The 24345-nt window shown below is 33.5% G+C and overlaps 1 protein-coding gene across 9 annotated transcripts in view; it reads left to right on the top strand.

Annotated features, from left to right (window-relative positions):
• LOC111154240 (KIAA1468 ortholog) overlaps positions 1-24345 on the top strand; it is a 114202-nt gene that overhangs the window by 23383 nt on the left and 66474 nt on the right. For 7 of the 9 annotated variants that reach the window (XM_022513727.1, XM_022513724.1, XM_022513723.1 and 4 more), the window contains exons 2-10: positions 5936-6025; positions 13926-13997; positions 14109-14164; positions 14265-14378; positions 16414-16617; positions 16719-16810; positions 17419-17703; positions 20721-20796; positions 22031-22126. In XM_022513727.1, coding sequence (XP_022369435.1) covers positions 5936-6025; positions 13926-13997; positions 14109-14164; positions 14265-14378; positions 16414-16617; positions 16719-16810; positions 17419-17703; positions 20721-20796; positions 22031-22126 — 1085 coding nt within the window. Of the gene's footprint in view, positions 1-5935; positions 6026-13925; positions 13998-14108; positions 14165-14264; positions 14379-16413; positions 16618-16718; positions 16811-17418; positions 17704-20720; positions 20797-22030; positions 22127-22277; positions 22302-24345 lie in introns of all 9 variants that reach the window. The other 2 variants (XM_022513726.1, XM_022513728.1) reach the window with 2 other exon arrangements.

Genomic DNA, 24345 nt, shown 5'->3' with positions numbered 1-24345 from the left:
TTTAATTACAAAAAATAGGGAAAGCAGTTTAACATTTTTCACAGTGTGTTCTGAGTAACATTATTTCCTTGTGATAATAAATAGATATTACTCAAAAAAGGAATGTGGTAGACAAATGATTTTGGGAAAAGTTATCTTATTTTGCTTTAACTCAGGACTTCTATGGATCTTTGTTATATTGATGGGTACTATAAAACCTGAGCTATCACGCACCCACACAACTGTGTTTTTTTTCTTTCTTTTCTTAAAATTCTTCTTAGGAACATCTTAAGGCATAAGGACCTTTGTGAAAATTATTTAGGGAACTGCTTAAGTTTATCTTTCCTTCATTTTGGAAGGATATTTTTGTTGAATACAGAATTTGAATTACATTTTTTCTCATTGCACTGCAACGCTGTTGCGCCTTTTTTAAAGTATTAATTTTACTTAGAATTTAAGTATCTTAAAATTTACCCATTTAGAGTGTATAGTTCAATTGTTTTTAGTATATTTATCAAATTGGGCAACTATCACCTAATCTAATTTTAGATCATCTCCATCGACCCGAAAAGAAATGTCTCACCCATTATCACACATTCTATTTGCCCTCACCCTCCAGCCCTAGGAAATTATTTAATCTACTGCTGCCATAGATTTGCCTATTTTGTACATTTCTTACATAGAATATGTGGCTCTTTTGTGACTGACTTCTTTAACTTAGCATATATTCAAGCTTAATCATGTTGTAACATGTATCACTATTTCAGTCCTTTTTATTGGGAAATAACATGCAATTGTATGGACGTATATACTACGTTTTATTTCTCTGTTCATCCATTAACAGGCATTTTGTTGTTTCTTCTCTTTTGCCGTTGTGTATAATGCTGCTATGAAATAGATCATGTATAAGATTTTGTGTGAACATATGTTTTCATTTGTTTTGGATGGAAGAGGAATTGCTTGGGTCATATGATAACTCAAATGTTTAGCCTTCTAAAGAATTGCCAACTGTTTTCCAAAGTAGCTGTACCATTTTACATTCCCACCAGTAATATACAAGGGTTCCAATTTCTGTGCATTTTGGCCAACACTTGAAAAGTAGATGTAATTCATAAAAGTATTGGTATAATACCCCAAATTCACCATTTTAAAGTATACAGTTAAGTAGTTTTAGTGTATATTTACAAAATTGTTCAATCATTATTATTCTGTATTCCAGAACATTTTCATCACCCTGAAAGAAATCCTGTACCCGTTAGTAGTCACTACTCACTCTTCTGTATCAACAGCACCTGGCAAGCCACTAATTTATTTTGTGTTTTATGGATTTGCCTATTCTAGACATTTTATATGAGTGAAATCATACAATATCTGACCTTATGGGTCTGACTTCTTTCACTTAGGATGTTTTCAGGATTTATATATGTTGTTGCATGTGTGACTAATACTCCATTGTATGGTTATACCACATTTTATTTTTTCATTCATTAGTTGATGGACATTTGATTCCTTTGTGTTTTGTTGCCATTGTGAATAATGTTGTGAATGAACATCCATGAACAAGTTTTTGTATGAATATAGGTTTCCAGTCTCTTGGGTATATACCAAGGGTATATACTATATTGGAATTCTATGTTTAACTTGTGAGAAACTGCCAAACTTTTCCTAAGGACTTGAGCCATTTTACATTCCCACCAGGAAAATATATAGGTTCTGCTTTTCCCACATCCTCTGAAACACTTGTTATATCTGTCTTTTTGATTATAGCCATCTAGTGGGTTTGAAGTGGTAACTCATTGTGGTTTGGTTTTCGTTTCCCTAATGACTAATGATGTTGAGTATTCGTCAGTGTACTCATTAGCCATTTATGTATCTTATTGGGAAAAATGGCTGTTTAAATCTTTTGCCCATTTTGAAGTTGTGCTCTTTTTTTATTAAGTTAGAAGAGTGCTTTATATTTGTAAATTTAAGTCCTTTATCAGATGCTTAATTTGCAAGTATTTTCCCACATTTTGTGGGTTGTTTTCACTTTCTAAATGGTGGGTTTTTTTTTTAATTCCAGTATAGTTAACATGAAGTGTTCTATTAGTGTCAGGTGTACAATATAGTGATTCATTACTTACACATATTACTCACTGCTCAACAAGATAAGTATACACTTAATCCCTTTCACCTACTTCATTTATCCCACCACCTACCTCCCCTCTGGTAACTGTCTGGTGTCTGTAATGAAAGAGTTTTTTGGTTTGTCTCTCTCTTTTTTTTTTTTCCTTTGTTCATTTGTTCCACATATGAGTGAAATCATATGGTATTTGTCTTTCTCTGACTGACTTATTTCATTTAACATTATAGTCTCTAGATCTATCCATGTTGTTGCAAATGGCAAGATTTCATTCTTTATTGTTGAATAATATTCCATCATACGTACATATATATATGATTATACATGATATATATATATCCATATGACATATATAGATACATATCACCTCTTCTTTATCCATTAAAGCACAAATGTTTTTCATTTCGATGAAATCCAGTTTATCAGTTCATTTGTTTATCACTTGTATTAGTTTCCTATGGCTGCTAAAAAAAAAAAGAAAACAAATACGGTATCTTAGAACAACACAGACTTACTATTTTTATTATTTATTATCTCGCAGTTCTGTAGTTCAGAAATCCAAAATGGGTTTTGTGATAGCCTAAATGGGCTGAAGTTAAAGTGTTGGCAGGCCTGTGTTTTTTCAGGAGGTTCTAGGGGAAGCCTTTTAAAATAGCTTCTAGGGGTACTTGGGTGGTTCAGTGGGTTAAAGCCTCCACCTTCAGCTCAGGTCATGATCCCAGGGTCCTGGGATCTAGCCCCGCATAAGGCTCTCTGTCTGCATCTCTGCCTACTCGTGATCTCTGTCAAATGAATAAATAAAATCTTTAAAATAGCTTCTCGAGGCTGCCTATATTCCTTGGCTTATGGCCCTTTTCCACTTTTAAAGACCTTTGCTATTACCTTGGCCCAACCTGAATAATCCAACATAATCTCTTTAAGATCAGCTGATTAGCAATCTTAGTTCCATCTGTGTAAGGTAACATAGTCACAGATAATAAGGGATTAGAATTTTTCTGCCTATCACGTTGCTTATGCTTTTGTGTTATATCTGAGAAATCATTGCCGAAGACAAGGCCACAAAGATTTCCCTCCACATTTCCTACTAAAGTTTTATAGTGTTCACTATTATATTTAGGTCTGTGATCCATTTTTCCTTTTCACTTATGGTATACAATAATGATCCACTTGCCTTCTTTGGCATGTGGATATCTGCTTAGCTCAATACCATTTGTTGAAAAATGCTGTTTAAGTCTAAAATCAAGAAGTATGATTCTTCTATCCTTATTCTTTTTTCAAGATTACTTTGGCTTTGGGAAAGCCAAAAGAGCCTTTCTCAGTCAGAAGAGCATGTGGCTCTTGGTCGTGGGGTCATGAGTTCGAGCCCACATTGGATATAGAGATTACTTAAATAAATAAACTTAAAAAAATTGACTTTTCTGAGACTTTTTCATGTCCATGTTTTAGGATAGTTTCTCAGTATTCTCAAAGAAGTGGGAAAAAGTCAGCAGGGATTTTTTTTTTTTTTTTTTTTTAAATAGGGATTGCAGGGTTTCCATTGAATCTGTGTATTATGGATTTTTATTGTCTTAGCATGGATATTCTCATCTATAAGCTTGGGGGTGTCTTCCTTTTTTTTTTTTTTAAGATTTTATTTATTTATTTGATAGAGAGAAAGATCACAAGTAGGCAGAGAGGCAGGCAGAGGTGGAAGGGGAAGTAGGCTCCCTGCTGAGCAGAGAGCCTGATGAGGGGCTCAATCCCAGAACCCTGAGATCATGACCTGGGCTGAAGGCAGAGGCTTAACCCACTGAGACACCCAGGCGCCCCATGGGGGTGTCTTTCTTAAGTATTTTATTCTTTTGGGTGTTATTAGAAATCAAATTTTTTTTAAAAATTTGCCTTAGGATTGTTCATTGCTAGTGTATAAAAATTTGAATTTTATGTGCTGATCTTGTGTTCTGCAGCTTTAAAAAAAAAAAAAGATTTTATTTATTTATTTGGCAGAGATCATGAGTAGGCAGAGAGGCAGGCAGAGAGAGAGAGAGCAGGAAGCAGGGTCCCTTCTGAGCAGAGAGCCTGATGCCGGGCTTGATCCCAGGACCCTGGGATCATAACCTGAGCCGAAGGCAGAGGCTTTAACCCACTTGATCCACCCAGGCACCCCAGTGTTCTTCAGCTTTGATAAACTTATTTCTTAGGTCTGTTTATCTTTTAGTAGATTCCTTAGTTTTTTAATATTTAAAATACAAATAGTTTTACTTCTTTCTTTCCAATCTGGATGCCTTTGGTTTCATGAAGTTTTTATGAGAAATCACCAGTCATTCAAATCACTGTCCCCCATATGTAAAATACTGTTTTTCTCTGGCTGCTTTTAATATTTTCTTTTCGTTTTTGATCTTCAGCAATTTGATTATGTGCCTAAATTTCTGTTCTCTTTATCTTTATTGGTGTTCTTTGAGCCTCTTGAATTTGTATCTGTCTCATCTCTTGTCTTACCTATTGTTGACTATGATTTCACGTATGTCAGATCATTTGCTATTGTTCTGTCCGTGAGGCTCTTTTAATTTTTTTTTCAATCTTTTTTTCTCTCTGTTCTTGAGTTAGGATAATTTCTATTAATCTATCTTGCAAGTCACTGACTCCTTCCTCAGTTACTTCCATTTTGTTTTTAAACTGTTTCGAGAATTTTAAATTTCAGATAACTTTCTCTTTTAGTTTCCATTAGTATTTTTGTAGTCTATTTTTATGCTAAGGTTTTCTTCTTTCATTGTGTGCATATATTCCTTTACTGAGCATAGTTTTAGTAGTTTTTTTATTTTATTTTGTTTTTAAAGATTTTATTTATTTCACAGAGAGAGGGAGGAAGGAAGAGAGAGAGAGAGAGAGAGAGAAAGCAGAGAGAGTAGGAGAGGAAGAAGGAGGCTCTCTATCAATCAGGGAGCCAGACACAGGACTGGATTCCAGGACCCCAGGATCATAACCCAAGCTGAAGGCAGATGCTTAATCACTGAGCCACCCAGGCACCCCTTAGTAGTTATTTTAAAATCTTAGTTTACTAAGCACAGTTTTAGTAGTTATTTTATTTTGTTATTTATTTATTTTTAAAGATTTTATTTATTTATTTGACAGAGAGAGAGATCACAAGTAGGCAGAGAGGCAGGCAGAGAGAGGGAGAACCAGGCTCCTTGCTGAGCAGAGAGCCTGATGCAGGGCTCAATCCCAGGACCCTGAGATCATGACCTGGGCTGAAGACAGAGGCTTAACCCACTGAAACACCCAGGCGCCCCTAGTAGTTATTTTAAAAACTTGTCTGCTAATTCCAACATCTAGATTATCTTCGAGTTGGTCCCTATTGATTGTGTTTAGTCTTGACACTGAGTCACATTTTATTGGTTCTTGTGTATCAGGTAGTTTGGACTGTATGGTGGACAAATATGTGTTATGCTGTGGAGATGGGATTCTGTTCTATTTTTTCAAAGTGTTGTGTTTTTTCATAAATTTTTTCTTGAATTCAGTCTGCAAACTCTCATACAATAGCTCAAATTTCATTTCAGGTTGATTTTGTTTGTTTGTTTGTTTATTTGTTTGTTTGGGGTTTTTTCGTCTTTAGTTGGACTGGTTTCAGTCTACCCTGTGTGTGCATTGTTCAGGAGTTAGCCAGAGATTTAGGCAGAGAAACTTGAGTTATTTTAAGGTAGCTTAGTTGATTTGAGCATTTCTATCTTAGTTTATTGTTTTAGTAGAATTTAGAATCATAGTTTTATAAGCTAAAAATAATCATAGGTAAATGATTTCCAATGTTTTATCTTGACAATTAAAAGTAAGTTTTTGTTATTTTTCTCATTATTACAGATCGAGCTGGAAGCATCAGTACTCTTGATTCTTTAGACTTTGCAAGATACTCAGATGACGGTAACAGGGAAACAGATGAGAGAGTGGCAGGTGAGTAACATTGTAAAGACAGATTTGGATTCTTTAACATTCAAGAAATAATAAAGTGACTTGAGGAATTTCTTCCTTCTACGATTTGGTATGTGAATATAATTATGTAGTTATTACATAAAATTATGTTACTAATTTATTGGCTACAGGGTACATCTGAACCCTCAACTTCTTCTTATAGTTGTGCTGTGAGTTTCTGGTTATGCATACCTAAAATTTGCTGAGTTCTGCTTGTGACCAACAGTTTACAACCATGTAGTTCTCTAACTGGTTTAAAGCAGGTTTAAATTAGCCAGAGTTCAGTACAAGGTTAGTTGGACCTTGTCTTCCTTGCTCCTTTGATCTTCCAAACTAGGGCTGATATTTAGGTGTTGTATATCAACACAACTCTACTGACTGTAAAAATGGGTTGAAATACTTCTATGTTGGTTGGTGAATAAAGCTTTGTCTTGAGATGTCTGGGTGCTCCCTAGCCATTACAGCATCTCTCTAAAAATTTCCCTTAACTTTCCTATAAGCCAAAAATAAAGGGTTAATACTTGGTATAAAACGGGCCTCCAGGACCTCGTTTATTCCAATAAGAAGACCGACATTCTTTCTAAATGCTTGGTTACTCATACCAATCTCCTTCTCTCCTCGCCTTTCTACCTTCCCACCTGCTCTGCCTATATCTAATGAAGCCACATAGATTCTGGTCGGGGTACACCCTGGAAATTATCAGGGTAGCAGCCCTGGCTCCTTTAGTGTCAAATGTTTGGTACCTGTCAGGTGCTTCAAAGCTGTGGCTCTCTGTCATTGAAGACATTCTTGAGTGCTTTGCAGGAATTGTAGTCTTCATAGGATATTGGCTCTTAGATGGGGAAAGCAGACAGACATCAGTTAGGTAGTTTGATCTCCACCAGAATGGTGGCACTCCTGGAGGAGGAAGGATGCCACATGGGACAGATGGGACCCATGGGGGCAATATGATTATCAGGAAGTACCCATAATGTGGATTACTTTCTTGACCATGAATTTTTCTTCCATTTACTGGAACAAGTTTGTTACAGTCTACCAAATGTTTTCCTGTTGTGGTCATTATGAATAAAAGTGAGTACTAATTTTTGTGTAGCACTTGCTCTATTCTAATCACCGTTCTAAATGTGTATTAAATCATTGACTTATAGAGTTGTCATCATCCTCTCCACCCCAGGAGACTGAAACACTCAGAAGGATTATTTAAGGCTTTAGTGGCAAGGCTAGAATTTAGATTCAAATTCAGATAGCCCAGCAACAGAGTCCGCAACTGACTATGCCATATAGTATGTCATAGCAGGAAGGATGAGGTTTAACCTGGTTAAAAATGACATTTCGATATATGACTTTCACTCATTACCCAAGAGTAGAAATATTAGAATAATTTTAAATCTCAGTTGGGTGCTTGCTTCGGCACCACATATAATAAATCTCAGATGGTATTTTATTAGTTAGGAAAAAAATAATGTAACTGTTTCAGCAGAAGAGAGGATTCAATAGTGTAGATAGTAGTGGTGTCAGTTGAATGGGAAATCATTGGAAGAGTTTAATGTGGCTCCCAATATTAAATCATGATTTAGTCAGAAGCATTATTTACTGACTTATATCAAAACAATAAATCACATCAGTTTTATCTAAAAATTAACAAATCAAATGGAAATCATTTGTATAACTTTAGGACTAATTTATCCTACTTATTTTATCCTTTGTTAAGTCACATTATGTTATATAATTATGTCGTATATGTTAGATATAAGATATTTTATGTTATATGTTAAATATTAAATACATGGTAGTTTCTTAGACTAACCAAATATATCTGGTTTTGTATATTTGTATTACTGTTCAAATGGTTATATAATTAGCAAGTAAGTTCTACCCAAAATTAGATCACATAATTATTTTTTCCTTTAATTTCCATTTGAAAACCTAAATTTTAAGATTTAGTCAGATTTAAGAGGTTCATTATTCTTGTTATTTAGGTGTTTTAGTGTTTCTAATTAGGGAAACATTATTGATGTAAAAGCAAGATGTTATAACCAAGCATAACTAAGAATGAAATGTTATATATACATGGTGGTTTTAACCTTGTATTTGTAATCTAAAGCTTATACTCTGTCTCTAGGTTTGGGGAGCTAAAGTAATTTTTGATTATTATACAGTGCTATATATAAAAAAAACTTTTATCTTAATTGGAAAAGGGAAGGAAAACATATGTTACTATAAGAGAATTACTTTCAGACTTGTAGCATTCTTTATGATAAGCTGTAATTGAATCAAATGTGTGATATGTGAGTGAAACTTTCTAAAAAGATTTGTGGCTCTTCACTAACCATTGGTAGTAACTTAAAAGCTTATCTAAAGAACCAGTAATCCAGAAAAGATCCTGTCATCTGTGATTGGATCACATGTAAACCTCACTAGGAAAGAACAGAAATTTCTTTTTTTAAATTATTATTATTTTTATTAACATATAATGTATTATTTGCCCAAGGGGTACAGGTCTGTAAATCGTCAGGCTTACACACTTCATAGTACTCACCCTATCACATAACCCTCCCCAATGTCCATAACCCAACCACCCTCTAGAAATTTCTTTATTAAATCTTTCTTTACCTGTCTTGGGCAGAGGGAGATTATAGATAAGACAGGTATTGATTGAGTCCATTGTCCCACCATGTAAATGTAGGGTCTGGTCCAACCTTTATTCAGGGGCTGCTGTTTAGGATACTATATGTTTTTTTTTTTTTTTTTTTTTCAGCATCATTCTTACCATCTTTTTCCTAAATTAAAAATCAGGTTCTTTTATCAAGTCTACATAAGTTTTCCTTCAAAGAGGAAGACATCTCTGAATGAACTAATGTTTATTGAGCATCTGCTCTGTGTCAGGCAATATGGTGGGGTGGTTTGTATACAATATTTTATTTTTTATTCTTGTTCACAGTTCTGAAGAATAGGTCATGATATCCTTATTTTATAGATCAGGACACTGAGACTCACCACGATTGACCAATTTGCCCGGTAGCCTCCAAATGATAAGGGATTAGGATGTGGACACATAAGTTCTTATTCCAGAGTCCACAATATATCTTTTAGTACCAGGCCATGGTTTCCACCCATCTGTACATTCCTGTGGGTGGATAGCCAAATTATGTCTTTCCCATACAAGACTATTTCAGCATAGCCATTTTCTTTTAAAAGAAGTAAATTTTTAAAAAGTTTTTCAGTTTAAGTATTTTCTGTTTCTAAATTTAGAAGTGTATATTTTCACATAAAAATTATTTAAAAAGTGGTAGACACCAGACCAAACTGAGCTTAACCTAACTGAGCTTTCTGTATGTTATTAAAGAAATCTAGTGTTACTTTGTGTGTACAGTGCACCTCTTAAATTTTCAAGTTTTCTTAAAGATAGCAAGGGACATGCACATTCTAAATATTGGGATTGCCATTTGAAAATTTATTTTAGACATTCCGAGCATCTGCTATGTGTTAGGTACTAGATATAGAAACATGAAATAAAGTTTCCACTCTCAAGGAATTTGTCCTGAAAAATGTCTATATCTGTAATACAAATAAATGTTCAGTACTTTAGAAATGGTGGTAAGGGCCTTGTTAAGTTTGGGACCACCTATAACCCTGTCTCTGTTTCATATGATCTGTCTTTCAACATCAGAGTCTCTGAATATCCATTTACTCCACTAATATTTGTTGAGTGCTTATTGAATACTCAAGGTATTAAGCTGTTCTGTTAATAATAATGAACAAAATAGACATTTGAAACCTCTGTAAACCTTACATAATCTAGTAGACATTCTAAAATGACTTTCAGGTTTGTGCCTGGGAATAACCTGGCCTATTCGCTGATTTAGAAGTAGCATCAATAGTCCTCTGATCTGTCAGCTATTGGCCTGCAATTTACATATACAGATTTACCAGATTAAAGAAACCTATTTGTTTCCTGATGTATTTCTCCCCTAGTACAGATATTTATACTTCCTATTAGTAGTACTTTTTGTTTTTCTTATTTTGAGCCTTACTTAAGTCTTCATGATTTTAATGAGGTAGATGCTCAAGCAAGGCTTTAAAGGTAACAAGCTTTTAATATGACTGAAGGGTGTTACAGTTTATGTGATAAGTCATAAAGGTCTGAACTAGGAAAATTGCAGAGACAGTTGAGATGAATGGTTTTTTAGGAGGGGTTACTCAAGGGTTGGAATTAATATGGCTTGGATATTTGATTAATGTGGACTGAGTAAGCACAAGGGATAAGTGAAGAGTAATTCCAGGTTTCCTGTTTGGGTATCTGCATTGATAGTGGTGCCATTAATGGAGAGAGGCTGCAGGCAGAAGAAGGAGAACAGATATGAGAGGAAGATGATGAGATTCATATGGATAGATCAAATTCAAAACTTATGAGACATTCAGGTGGGCATGTCCTAGATATAATTAGATAGGTCTGTATCTTCAGGAAAAGGTTTAACGATTTTTGAATCTTCAGCGTACTTGTCAAAGTTAAAACCATAAGACTGGATATCATCCCGTTGGGATATGTAGGGTAAGAAATGGGCAAAGATGGTACTCTGAAAAACACCAGCTTTGAGATGAGTGATAGAGGAATCTGTAAGATTCAGGGAAGAGAATTTTTCCCCGGATAAAGATGAATATAGAAAACTAAATATCTGTAAACTACAAAGATTACTTCTTGCTTCCATTCATTTATTTTTCACTATCTACTAAGAGGCCTTAACAGTACTATTCCTTTCTGAAGTCTCTAATAGACAAGAATTCTCTAAACCCAGGAGGGGAGGTAATGGTACTCTCTTAGGATTGTTGTATCATTTTTAGGAATAGATTTCTATTCTAACTTGAGATCTTAAAATAATTTTCCTATTTCTTAGAACCATTCCTGGGATTATAAAATAAATATTTTAAAGTGGGGAAGTGGTATTTTATTATGAAGTCAAATCACTTTATAGTAAAAAAAAAAAAAAAGAAAGAAAGAAAGAAAGAAATCCGGGAAATTCTGACTGGAAAGAAGATGGTTTCATGTCTACTATGGGAAGGACCTTGACTCAGCCTTGTTGATTTGAACTCTTAAACAGTGAACAGGAATGGGAATGAGAAAAGTACTTGACTCTTGTCATGTCCGAGTCATGGAAAAATTTTTCCAAAATAATGTTTTGAGTTTCGTGCCAAGATGATCAAAGACTAGCAAATATTTCAAGATAATATAGTGATATATTGATTGGGGCACAGGGGATTGCTTTTTTTTTTTTTTTTCTGCTTTGAAATTTCACATTTTACCTTTCATGTAAAGTCATGAGAACATGATCTTTAAACACTCAGGTACCTCTAACAGAATACTAGTTTTCCACCCACTGTTGGAAGATGGTAATTTCAACTAATCTAGAGATGTTTATACTGAAATTCATTAATTATTTCGGTAAGACTATAATATGTAATATTAGAATATACCTACATCTTTGCAGTTATTAGTTTAATTCCAATAAAATTGCTGTCAATAGGGTTAGACTAGTAGTAGAGGATTGAGATAGTGGAGTGAGCAGGTAGGTAGTTGGTTCCTACAGTTTTTTTTTGTTGTTGTTTTTTGTTTTTTACATTTTATTTTGTTTTTAAACATTTTTATGAAGAATTAAAATATTTGAAAAATACGTGGAGATTGTTTGGTACAATGCATCTCTTTATAAGATAATTAATTTTGAGCTTTAATACAATTTTTAATAAAGAGACAAATTCATATATATGTGAATATAGCTGTTCAGACCTTTCTTGTGAAACTTTCTCATGTAATTGTAATTACTTGATCATACTGTGCCTTTATAGAGATATGCTTATAGCTTCAACGATATGCCTTTGTCTTTTACAGTCTATGTTGTATATTAAGAAACATGCAGCAGAGTGAATTCATTTTGATAAGCACTATCTTTTCAAAGCGTTAGTAATTTTTAGTGACATTTGGCAATGTATTTGTAGATGTGCATAAAAATATAAATTCTTGCCGTCTGACATGGGTTTTTCTGGCTTTCTGTGCCTTGATCATTCAGTGTTTTGCTCTTAGTCACCTAAACTTTTCACCAATTGAATTTGAGTTTTTCACAGTTTGTGTTTTAACCCTTTTTTTTTTTCAATTTATTTTTTTCATATTTCTATCATTCTGGTGCAGGCATTTCTGATCTGCAATTGTTCTGTAATATGTCTTAGTAAATTGTAAGTGATACTGAAAGCATAATACATATACTGATTTTACCTAAGGTACCGTTAAATATTTTTAGATCAAAATCAATTACTTAGAACTTTGAAATTAAAAAAAGAAAGTAAACCTATTTTGTACTTACACACTGAATGTGTACAGTCTGACTTTAAAGACAAACTCTGTTTCCAGAAGTGTTTTAGGGAAAATGTTTAACTTTGTTGCACAGAAATGTTTGCAGATCAGCATTGCTAACTACCAAAAAAGAACTAGTAACATACATGTCTTCTGACTTTTCGTTGTGCCTTCATGTTGCTGCAGTGAGCTTCTGTGCATCAAAATAATTGGCCTTCATGTACTAGATGTGATTCAATTACATCTTAAGGTTTTAATGGAAATGTGCAAACTGAGTGAATCCTAATTTTTCCATATATTTTTATAACTTTGTTGCCTCCGATAGCATCTCATTTGCCATCTTCTTTTTTCTGTTTATTAGTCAATCAGGAAAAAAAATTGCCATCTTTAAACTTTTTAATTTGCTAGTTTTTGTGCAGAACTATTTAAATACCATAATTTTGTTTAATATCCAGTTGTGACAAAGATCACTTTATTTTCCCAGAGCTTTACTTCATGGAAATGGCCTTTTTCTCCACAGCTAAGCTTGCTTTTTCTTCAGAGCAATATTTATTATATATTTTAAAGAAAGTTGCCAGTTAAGACACATTTAGTTAAATCTTTCTGGCAATGAAACATTTTAAAGAGCTTTTAAAAATGTTTCCTCAATATTCATGTTTATCTTATCAGTAACAAGAGAAGTCTTTGAGTTTCACTAGTTAGTGTCTCTTAACACTAAGAGATACCTATTTGGAGAGTTACCAGAAACTTTGAAGTCCTATTTAATTTTACATAACATCCTTAGGTAATATACTTTTAGAATTGTACACATACACTTTAGGATGGTTTTAAATAGAAATGAAAAAAACAAACTGTTTCAACCCTTTAGCTCTAAAACCATAGGAACATTTTTAAAGATAGGTATTTAACATATCTATGCTTATTTGTAGATAGCATAACTTTGTAGAAAAACTTAAGCCATCCCAACATTTATTAAATATTTAAGCCATGTTCCTTCAACATCTTAATGAAGGGATATAGTCACTAATGTTTCTGTATATTGATATATAACATTATTCTAGATAATGCATTTAAAGATGCCTTTTTCTTTTTTAATGCTAAGGACTTCTTTAGGTATATTTGCTTGGACTTGGTCTAAATTTTTGTCTTTTCCCCTAAAATTATTTCACCTGGAAATATTCCATTGCATTTTCTTACCTACACTGAGTGAAGTACAAGCACCCAGATTACCAGTATTTTTATTTACCTAAATGAGAGTATGCCATAGGTTTTATTTTTAAATAGAGCTATTCCCTGTCAGACAGCTAGAACGTTTGATAAGCAGTCCCCTGAATTCAAAAACTATGGAAAACATTCACCAGTTTGCTTGCAAACCAACTCTGCTGCATGCGTTCACAAATTTCATAAAGATTGCATGCTTTCTGTTTTCAATACAAATTGTATTTTTTTTTCATACCCATCCTTGCTTTTTATTTTTTAATTTTGTTTCCCTTTTCTTGGTTGGATGCCTGTGTGTGTTTATTCCAAATCCCTGTCCAGTCCTGGAGTTTGAACTACGGAAAGCCAAGGAGACCATTCAGGCCCTCCGAGCCAACCTGACAAAGGCTGCAGGTGGTGTACATAAAACTTTTTTGAGACTTTTTCTACTTTGACAATGTAGAAGTAGCTGAGATATTTTCAGATGTAAAATAGTAAAGTGTTATTTATATTTTCTTCCACCAGAACACGAAGTTCCTTTACAGGAACGAAAAAATTACAAATCCAGTCCTGAAATTCAGGTGGGTGAATGACAGACCTAAAAGTATCTTCCACATAAAATGGTAGCGCAAGTATTGAAGAAAGGAAACTTATAATATTGTATCTTCTTTTTGCCTGTAGGAACCAATCAAACCTCTTGAAAAGAGAGCTCTAAACTTCTTAGTCAATGAATTTTTATTGAAGAATAATTACAAGCTTACATCAATAACCTTTTCAGATGAAAATGATGATCAGGTACAATTGTTTTTTGGTTTTTTTTTTACAGTGATTTGTTTCCTTATTAACTTATAGTGTATTTATTTTCTCTTTCATCTAGTTTCTTTAATTTTTTAAGTCATACATACGGTAAAATTCTATAACTCTAGTTACCAGACACTTCTCTGCCCACACAGTCTGGTATTTTTTGGCCATGCTCCCATTGCCACACTCAACTATGTTGCTATCTTTCTTCCGCTACATCTATATCTCTGCCTTCTGAATCTCCCCATTTTCATGTCAGTCATCTCTCCTACCTACTGCTTTAACTCCTTCCTTATCAATTTTGAATTTATAAGCACTCTCAACTTTGTTTTTAGCTTATCCTCTACCTGCCTCTCCAGTGTTACCTTTTGCTTATTCATTATAATCTTGCCAAACAGAAGGGCTCGCATCCCCCTCAACATATCTGGTTCCTTTAGGGTTTTGTGCTTTTGTTCATTCTTACCCTTGTCTCTGAAATAATTAGTTCCCTTATCCTTTCATTGCCATGTGCCTTGTAAATACCTAAGCCTTTTCCAAGAGAGTACACAGGTCATTACCTTTCCAAAACCTTTCCTTCTACCTCAGTACAGAAACTGACTCCTTTCTCTGAATTCTTCACAGCTCTTTAATTATAATATCTATAATACTAAAAAGTGTACCTATTTATGTCCTCACTCTGGAATTGTGAAAGCCCCTGAGTGGAGACAGTATATATTCTTTTTTCTAAGCACATGGTAGATAGCTAATAAATGTTTGATGAATATAGATGGATAAATGGACATTTGAATAATATGTGTAGTAGTCATTTAATAACTGTTTTTAAAAGCTTAAATTTGTTCAGTTCTTATTGTAGGCCAAGCACTGTGTTAAGATCTTAATAGACATTTTATCCTTACAAAAACCCTAAGAGGTGAGTATTATATCCGTTTTACAGATGGCCTGTTTAAGTTTCAAATTAATTTATAACAATGATAAACAGAGCAAATATGAATTTCACCTTAGGTCTGATTTCTCCAAAGCCCCTGCTTTTAATAGCTCCCTTATATTTGCCTCAGACTTAAGCCTCAATAATGGCTATTTTCCTTATTCAAATAAAGCTTCAAAGGAATACAAAGGTCACATTTAGAACATTCAAATGAATATGCCATAGTTTCTCAAAGTGGACTTCCCAAATAAAGTATAAATAAATAAGTTGCAAGATATCAAATTAATACTTTATTTTGATGTATTAGAGAAAGAGAGAATGGTAGACAATATATTTGCATAAATTAATTACTGTGATTAATCTGGAATTTTATAAAGCTCTTCAAAAAATCTTTGCTCATAGAGTGCTTGAGGTGCTATGCCTTTTTGAACTTTAGTAATAAAATTGTATTAGACTGAATTCAAGAAAATGTTTTATATATAACAAATTGAAGAACAGCTCTTTGGATTCTGAAAATTGTCAGAAGCATTTTTAATAATGTAAATTAGATTCAAACAGCTATAGCAAGAAGGCAAGCAAATTAAATTGCTTGCTTACCCACTAGAGATCACACTAAATATAGATAGGTTAGAATAATAAAGAAAGGAGGAACAAAATATTAATGCTGTCAATTATTTTACTTTTAAATAATGGGTACAACTTACAAACTAAGATTTTTCTTAATATAGACATGTTGTATGACTTCATGCAGATATTTAAGTATATTTTACAAGCTTGAAAATTAACACAATCTTGAAAGTTAAGAGTTTACATTTTTGAGAGATTTAATAACAAGATTAAATGTGCAACATTTTGACATCTAAAACAGTTAAACCTGTTTACCTAGAATATCAGGAAACTTACAAGAATAATATTAGACAGTGGAAGTTGTAAATTTAACAATAATGTTTTCACACTTGGAACATACACTTCGACATTACAACAAAACTATGATTGTGTTGGGTTCTCAAGATATTTGCTATCAGGAATAAAATGAATCTCAAAAATGCAGGGTAAAATTTCTTCAAGTTTTGTTTAATATTATTATTATTATTTATCTTTTAGGATTTTGAACTCTGGGATGATGTAGGATTAAACATTCCGAAACCTCCAGACTTACTGCAACTCTACCGAGATTTTGGAAATCATCAAGTCACTGGGAAAGATCTTGTGGATGTGGCCAGTGGTGTAGAAGAAGATGAATTAGAGGCTCTTACACCAGTTTTAGGCAGCCTTCCTAGAAGCCTCGAAACTCCTCAGACTGTAGAGGTGAGCAGCATTAACTAGTCAAGTCCACAAAAAGTATTTAAATTGTGTAAAAGCATGCTATGAGATCTTGAGTTTCTGTTTTTCTCTTATTTTGATTTTAGAACTCCTTGCTAGTACAGAAATTAGAAGATAAAATTAGTTTATTAAATAGTGAGAAATGGTCTTTGATGGAGCAAATCAGAAGACTTGAAAGGTTAGTACTTAATCATCATTTCTTTAAAAAAACCTCTTAAAGTTTTTTACAAAAAATTGACATATTATATAAATATATAAGATAATATTTCAGTTGTAAGACATAATTTTTCATATTCTGATACTTCTAAAGAAAGTCTTATATTTGTTTTAAATATTTAATATGCTCTTTTCCCCAAAAAATGTTATTAAGTCATTGTAGTAATCATGTAATTGGTTCCCCATGGTTGTGTCAGCATTAATAAAATAACTTCTTCACACTAATGTTGTAAATATTTCCCACTGATTATTTCATTTAATTCTTATTATAATCCTGTGGGTTAGATAGAATTATTCCCATTTTGCAAATACAGAAAGGAAAGTTAAATGCCAATTCAAAACAGAGTTTATAAGGCCATTTTTATGCTTCATTGATAAAGAGTTTGTAGTTATACTTTTAGGTATATGAAGCATTCCTTTATAAAGTACAGAAAAGCTTAATCAGTTGCTGAACAATTTTCTGTCAATATGTTATACTTCTTAATGCATGAAACCTGGTATGAGGTTTATGCTATTTCCAAAGTTTTAAGAATATAGTTGTTCTCTGATAATTTCTCTTTCTTTCTACAGTGAAATGGACTTCCTCAAAAATGAACACTTTGCTATCCCAGTAGTTTGTGACTCTGTTCAACCTTCTTTGGATCATAAAGACTCTGAAGACAGTGGACAGAATCCAGTTATAAGTAGCTCAGACAAGCAAAAAGACAAAGATAACCATCTTTCAAAGTCAGATGAAGTTGATTCCACTATTCCTAAGGAGAATTTCCCAAATTCTGTCCCCAGGAGAGAAAAAGAAGAAATGCCATCTTCTTCTCCATCAAGTAAAAACACAGTCCATTTTGATAAACCTAATAGGTTAGTATGCAACGTATGTTTGGAAATGTATCTTTTAGTTATTTTAATACCTTGCGAAACTGGAAGAGCTTCATTTCTTGTTTTGCAGGTCAGATGTATGAATTTTTACATTTGGCATGAACTTAACACAAGATACATGTCTCAAAAACATATCACAAAGTAATTGCTAAGTTCAATTACATTAAAGAGTGTTAAAACATAAGTGGGGTATCTTCTATCTTAGCAGAGTACTTAAACCCACAAAATAATATGTATGTTCTATGTGCTATAAACTCAGCCAGTGATTTTTTTTTTAAAGATTTAATTATTTATTTGAGAGAGGGAAAGAGAGCATGCACGTATACACAAGCGGGAGGGGCAGAGGAAGAGGAGTGAGAATATGAAGCAGACTCCCTGCTAAGCACAGAGCAAGTACAGGGCTCCATCTCACAATCCTGAAATCACAACCTGAGCCAAAACCAAGAGTCGACACTGAACCAGCTGAGCCACCCAGGCGCCCCTGTAGCCAGTGATTTTTACCTTTTCTCTGTTCAGTCATTAACAGACTCAGTAGAAGGTTTTGATACTGCATAGTTACCAGTGTAAACAGGGGAATTATTTCTGCTCCTAGTCCTTTTTCCTGTGTCTGCTTCAATTACTAATACTATATCATTAGTCTTCTCTTGATTCATTTACTTAATTTTTATGGGTCTCAGTAATTGAAGTCAGATGAGATAATGGTAGTTATCTAAATTACGTTATCTAAATTACGATCAGGTTTTCTAATGGAAGAGACGAAATATAATTTTAAAATTTTTTAGGTTGTAATGTGAAAAAATCATTTTAGAAAGGAATATTTACTCTGCTCTTTTCTTATATTCTAAGCACAGTTCTAAATTCTTTCTGTACCCTAACTTATTTCATCTTCACAAATATCCTATGGTGCGATTCTGAGCCACAAGTCATGCTTCCTCCTATTAAACAGACAGGTGGCACACCTAGTGTTGAGAGATTTTGGAAAGTACGTCTGATTTCTTTTAGATTTAGAGGTATTCACTATTGGTAAGAAGTTGTTTTTTTTTTAAACAAATCTTTCCACTGATGAACCACAACTTTTTGTATACCTACTAAGCCACATTTTTCTTTAGGTATTAGAGAGGTTACAAAGTTGAAGTACATATGGCCCAGTCTTCAAAATGTATTTTTGCTAGTCTGGGTAAGATAGAGTCAAAAATCTATGTTACAATACTCATGGCATTTGTAGTAGTTCTTTAGTGTTTAGGAGTACCTCCGTATATCTCTTTTGATATACAAAGCCACTTTCTGGAGAAAGATGGTTATTAAATATGTTCAACTAATTTTTTAGCTCTTAACTATGTGCTAGGCAGTGTTAACAAGGAATATAATGGAAGGCAAAACATGTGGTAACCCCTTCAGTCACAAACATTATAGTATGAGAGAGCCAACAATCAGACAATCTTATTAAAAGTATGAAAAATAGTAATATAAGAGAAGTTCAGCTTTCCTTAGGGACACACAGTCAGGACACCTAACCTAGTCATCAGAACAGGGAAGTTTTCAGGGAAGAAGTGTCTAACCTGAGGCCTGACAACTAAATAGAAGTTAACCAAATAACGATGTAGGAGGAAGAGTGTTCTCATCAAGAAAGGATAGCCTGGGTGGCTGAGTGGGTTAATCCTCTGCCTTTGGCTCAGGTCATGATCCCAGGGTCCTTGGATCGAGCCCCGCATCAGGCTCTCCGCTCAGCGGGGAGCCTGCTTCCTCCTCTCTCTGCCTGCCTCTCCGCCTACTTGTGATCTCTGTCTGTCAAATAAATAAATAAAATCTTAAAAAAAAAAAAAAGGATAGCATGGGCTACAAGAATACCACACATTTTGGGGAACTAAGAAGAATTTAGTAAGGTTTAAGCAAAGATTAAGTCATATAAGCCATGTTAACTCATTTTAGAGAGCTGGGACATGATGGTATGTATCTAAGTTTTAGAAAGAGTCCTCTAAGGTAGAGGTGTTGGAGGGTAGCAAGATGGGAGGAAAGAAAACTAATAGGGCATCTCTTAGAAGAATCCGGGTAAGCAATGATTGAGGCCTGACTTGTGTTAGAAAGAAGTAAATACAATGTAAGATAGTTAGAAGGTAAAAGCTTGATTGAATTTGGGGTTAAATGAAAGGGAAAGATAAAGGCTGATTTGTGGTTTCTGGGTTGGTTGATTAGATGGATCATGGCTGTTCCACTGAAAGAATATGGGAGAAGGAACATGGATGAGCAGATAGACTTAAGCTTTGGTACATTACTCTCTATGATCATAGAAATTACTGATCACTTTGTAGTGTGTATACTAAATGGCCTCTGTTTTGTAACTTTTAGGGTTAGACCTTTTCTTTGTGGATTGAACACATACAGCACAACTTAGTCATATTTTTATGAATACTACTACATAGAAACTAGTGTCGTTTTGGAGATACGAATGTTTTAAACTCATTTTTTAAACATTAAAAAGTTAATATTTTCAATTACAAAAAATACAATATACTGTGAAGGTTGACTGAGTCTCTGCTTCATTTATCTCTGATTTTTACCTCTTTATGTGGGCTTCTAATATTAAGGTTTATCATTATCATTAGAGAGGTCTGCAAAACTAATTCCTGCCAGCACCTTTGTATCCACTGTTTACTTTTCTGGAACCAGAGAGAATCAGGGAGAAAAAAGTCCTCGTTTCAGATTTTGCAAATACTTTCTATAATCATTGACCTGTTCTACATTTCAGGTTTGATCTGTTGACGTTTATGGCTGTTCGTTCATATAACATCAAACATTTTAAAAATCAGTTATTGCTAATTTTTTTCCCCTCTGTAATTCTCTAGGGAAGTATGCTTCAAGTCTTTGTTGGTTGAAAAATCCAGTTAGCATTTGTGGGGCAGTATTAATGCAGGTTTTGGAGTTAAAACACGCGACTTACCTTCTACATGCCAGTGGTAACTGTTTGGTATTGTCCCCTTTTCATCCAATTTTTCTTCTAGGAAATTATCTCCTGCTTTCCACCAAGCTCTACTCTCTTTTTGTCGAATGTCAGCAGATAGTCGCTTAGGATCAGAGGTAAATTATATCATATATTCTTGGAACTGTCTTAAAATATTTGGTTTTTCTTCTCAGTATCTCATCCAAAAGCAGCTGTGATAAGACTCCATTTCAAATAAACATCTATTTTTTTAAATAATGCTCTAAGAAATAATTCCTTTCTTTTAAGAAAGGTAGTTCATCACTTCTGGCCTTTCAGTTAAAGTTTGGTTTAGTATTAAAGTGACCTTTTGTAGTCTATTTTTAATTTGTTATGTCTGACATATGGTAATATGCCTCTTTTGGTTATAGTTTGGAAACCAGTATAAGTGTACATAGTGTTTATATTTCAGTTATTTTTAGATCACTCCATTATTTCATTAGGCGTGGTTATCTTTTTTTTTTTTTTCATAAGATTTTATTTATTTGAGAGAGAGAGAGCACAAGTGCGGTAGAGGGGCAGAGGGAGACCAAGAAGCAGACTCCCCACTGAGCAGGGAGCCCCACATTGCTAGACGACGCTAGACTGAATCCCAGGGCCCGAGATCATGAACTGGGTTGAAGACAGTCGCTTAATTGACTGAGCCACCTAGGTGCCCCAGCAGTGGTTATCTTTGATGGCTGAGTTTGTTAGTTCTCCCCGAGTGCTTTGTAATTGTTGGAGGTTCATCTTGACAGGATATTTTATTATTTTTTTTCTATCTTTATACTCTTCCCCTTTTTAGTTGTTGTGTTGTGGTTGATTCCACTCGACCTCTTTTGGGCTTCAGTTTCACAATGTCATTGCTAATAGAAAAGAGCTAGAGGATGGTTTGGTTACATTTCTGGCAATCCTCACAGCAAGAGTAGGTTGGCCTCCGGGGCCGCCTTTTGTATGCAGCTTCACTCTACCAACTCTTGCCGTAGGCATAGATCCTAGCTTTGTAGGGCATCTTTTCAAGAATAAAAGAAAAACCGCTAAAGCTACGTCTGTCCTATGTTATCTGTAGTTGTTCCCAGAACTGCAGCCTAGTAGGGCTCCTTGGATTCCCCCTTGCTTCTTCCTGGTGTTTTTAACCCATTTCATGCTTACAGAAGTGTTTATCCTATGTGGAACACAGTTCTTATTCTTGTTGATGGGGTGTTCTTGTTATTACCATTACCATCAGCAGATGGAATTTTGGATGCATGCTTGAGCAGAGGTGGCAGGGTCTGAAGCAGGTTCTAAACTTCAAGAACCATCATTCATGGAAGTTGTACACTGTCATCATTTATTAATTCTCTGGTTCTCTAGGTGTCTCGGATTGCAGACAGTGAGAAGAGCGTTATGTTAATGCTGGGGCGCTGCCTGCCACACATTGTTCCTAATGTGCTATTGGCAAAGAGAGAGGTGAGACACATAGAAGTGTTTTCATCCCAGTAATTCCATCATGTTGTGCATTTTCTGTCATTTTGAAGTTTAGTGTTATATTTTTTTATTTTGTTAAAGTCTATTACTTGCAATCATATTCTTACTTTTGTGCATGCATCTCTGCTCCTAGAAAATGGTTTTACACCTCTGTCAGGTGAGTTCAGTGAAACTGCATGGTATTCATGTTTTTCCAATTGTGCTTAAAGCATCATTAGCTTCTGCCACACTAACTATTACTGTAGGTCCATTTATGTGCCATGAATACTGTATGTTTTTTACATTACCAGTTAACTAATTTATTTTATCTCTGCTTTTGATATGATATGCTTGATATGTATACAAAAATAGACCCTCTTCATATTGAAAATAACTGGGACTAATAATGTAACTTTTTTCCTAAATGTACTTGTAATGACCTTATAAATGTTAGTTTTATTATATTTGTTTGTCAATAATCACACTTGTCTTACAATGATAGGATAGTTATAGTATTGACAATAACTTTTGAAAGTACCTTCTTTTTCTTTTCTTGTAGTTAACTCTGTTACTGACAGATGCTTAAAATATCCAAAATACAGTAGCCAATATCTTTTAGTACAGATAGCCTCTGTTATGAGCCATAATGTAAGGAGTTATCTTTAGAGTTATGTTTAGCCAAGAAAAGAGCAATAAAAAGTTATCCATAATCTAATTTAAATGATAGTGGATGATTTATTTGTAACCAAGTTTAATAATTTATTTGAACTATTCAATTTATAAACGTGACTTCCAGTTAACAAAATATTTTTTATAAAAAATGGGTTAAGAATATTTTAGAATATATCCTATAAGTCTTCTGTTATCCTCTTAATATTTACCTGATTTCAATCATAATTCTTGGGACCTACAGTATGATAGGTACACAGTGCATTGGCAAAACCCATATAAAGCTTATCCTTAATTATCCGTTTAGCATAAGAAATTTGTACTGATCCTCAAGAAAACTTATATGTAGAAACTTACATGTAAAACTTATATTAAAAATGCTTATTCCTCTAGGTGTTTTGAATTGAAAAATTTAAAAGACTGTTTTCTTACTGGTGGTTTTATTTTACCTAATATATAAAAAAATAGTTGTGAGATATTCGTTAAGTGTGGAAGATTCCTGTATCTTGAAGGATCAGTGTCCAATTTCAGATTGTTTTGCAGTTCTGCCTGGCAGAATGGTGTTTGAGCTTCTTTTCCTTTTTTAGCTTGTAACATAATCCATGCAATGCATTAATGTTTGCATCCCTTTTACTCTGTTTCCTTAAGATAATATTTAAAATAGCACAGAAACCTAATTGTTATGAGATGCAGTTTAAGCCTTATTTTAATTTTCCCTTTTTTTTATCATAAAAGATTCTACCACTAAAATCTGATTGTACTGCATGAAATATTTATAAATTTGCATCATCAGTAATCAGATACACTATATATATAAATATATATGTAACCATATATATTTATACATATACACATTTCGTTTGTGGTATGTTGTTTACTTTTATGGCTGGTTTAAGTTTTTTGTATTTAAAAAATATATACTTATAATTTCATGAAGGAAGTGATCGTTTATCTTTGTTGATTTAATTATTTGTACATTATTTTATCAGAAAATTTACCATTTATAATATATCAAAGTTGTATTCTCTTGAAATTAAATTGATAAATAATGAAGTTTATCTTGGTTTGGTTTGAAACCAATCCCAGGGCATGAAAGGACAAAACTTCTATTTCATTTCATGCTTTGATATTAGATTACCTTTATTTAATATTTCACCTTAATTCCTTAAATACATATTTTTAAAAAGGTCTTGTGATTAAAGGATTAAAATTTTGATTTTTTCTTATTTCTCAAGTTTTATATAATCTTTTATTAGGATAAGCCTTTTTATTAATATGTAAATACAATTAAAATGCCCTTCAGTAAACTGGTCATAATAATATCCTAGCTGGTTATATAAATAAATCATTAGAAACTTGATTTAAGGTTTTGGTTATGTAACACATTTACATGGTTAACTTCTTTTAAATATAAAAAGATAAACAACAAAAACTCTTCCCTTGTCACTGAGCCACCATTCCACATGCAATAAATGTTACTAGTTTCTAGTATATTCTGTTAAGTCCTTTGCCCATTTTTTAATTAGGTTGTTTGTCTTTGTTTTTGAGTTGTA

This window comes from Enhydra lutris, unplaced genomic scaffold (genome assembly GCF_002288905.1).
Source record: "Enhydra lutris kenyoni isolate GAN:26980312 unplaced genomic scaffold, ASM228890v2 scaffoldscaffold36, whole genome shotgun sequence".
In the NCBI taxonomy this organism is placed as follows: Eukaryota; Metazoa; Chordata; class Mammalia; order Carnivora; family Mustelidae; genus Enhydra; species Enhydra lutris.
This window is presented reverse-complemented; position numbering and strand designations above follow the sequence as displayed.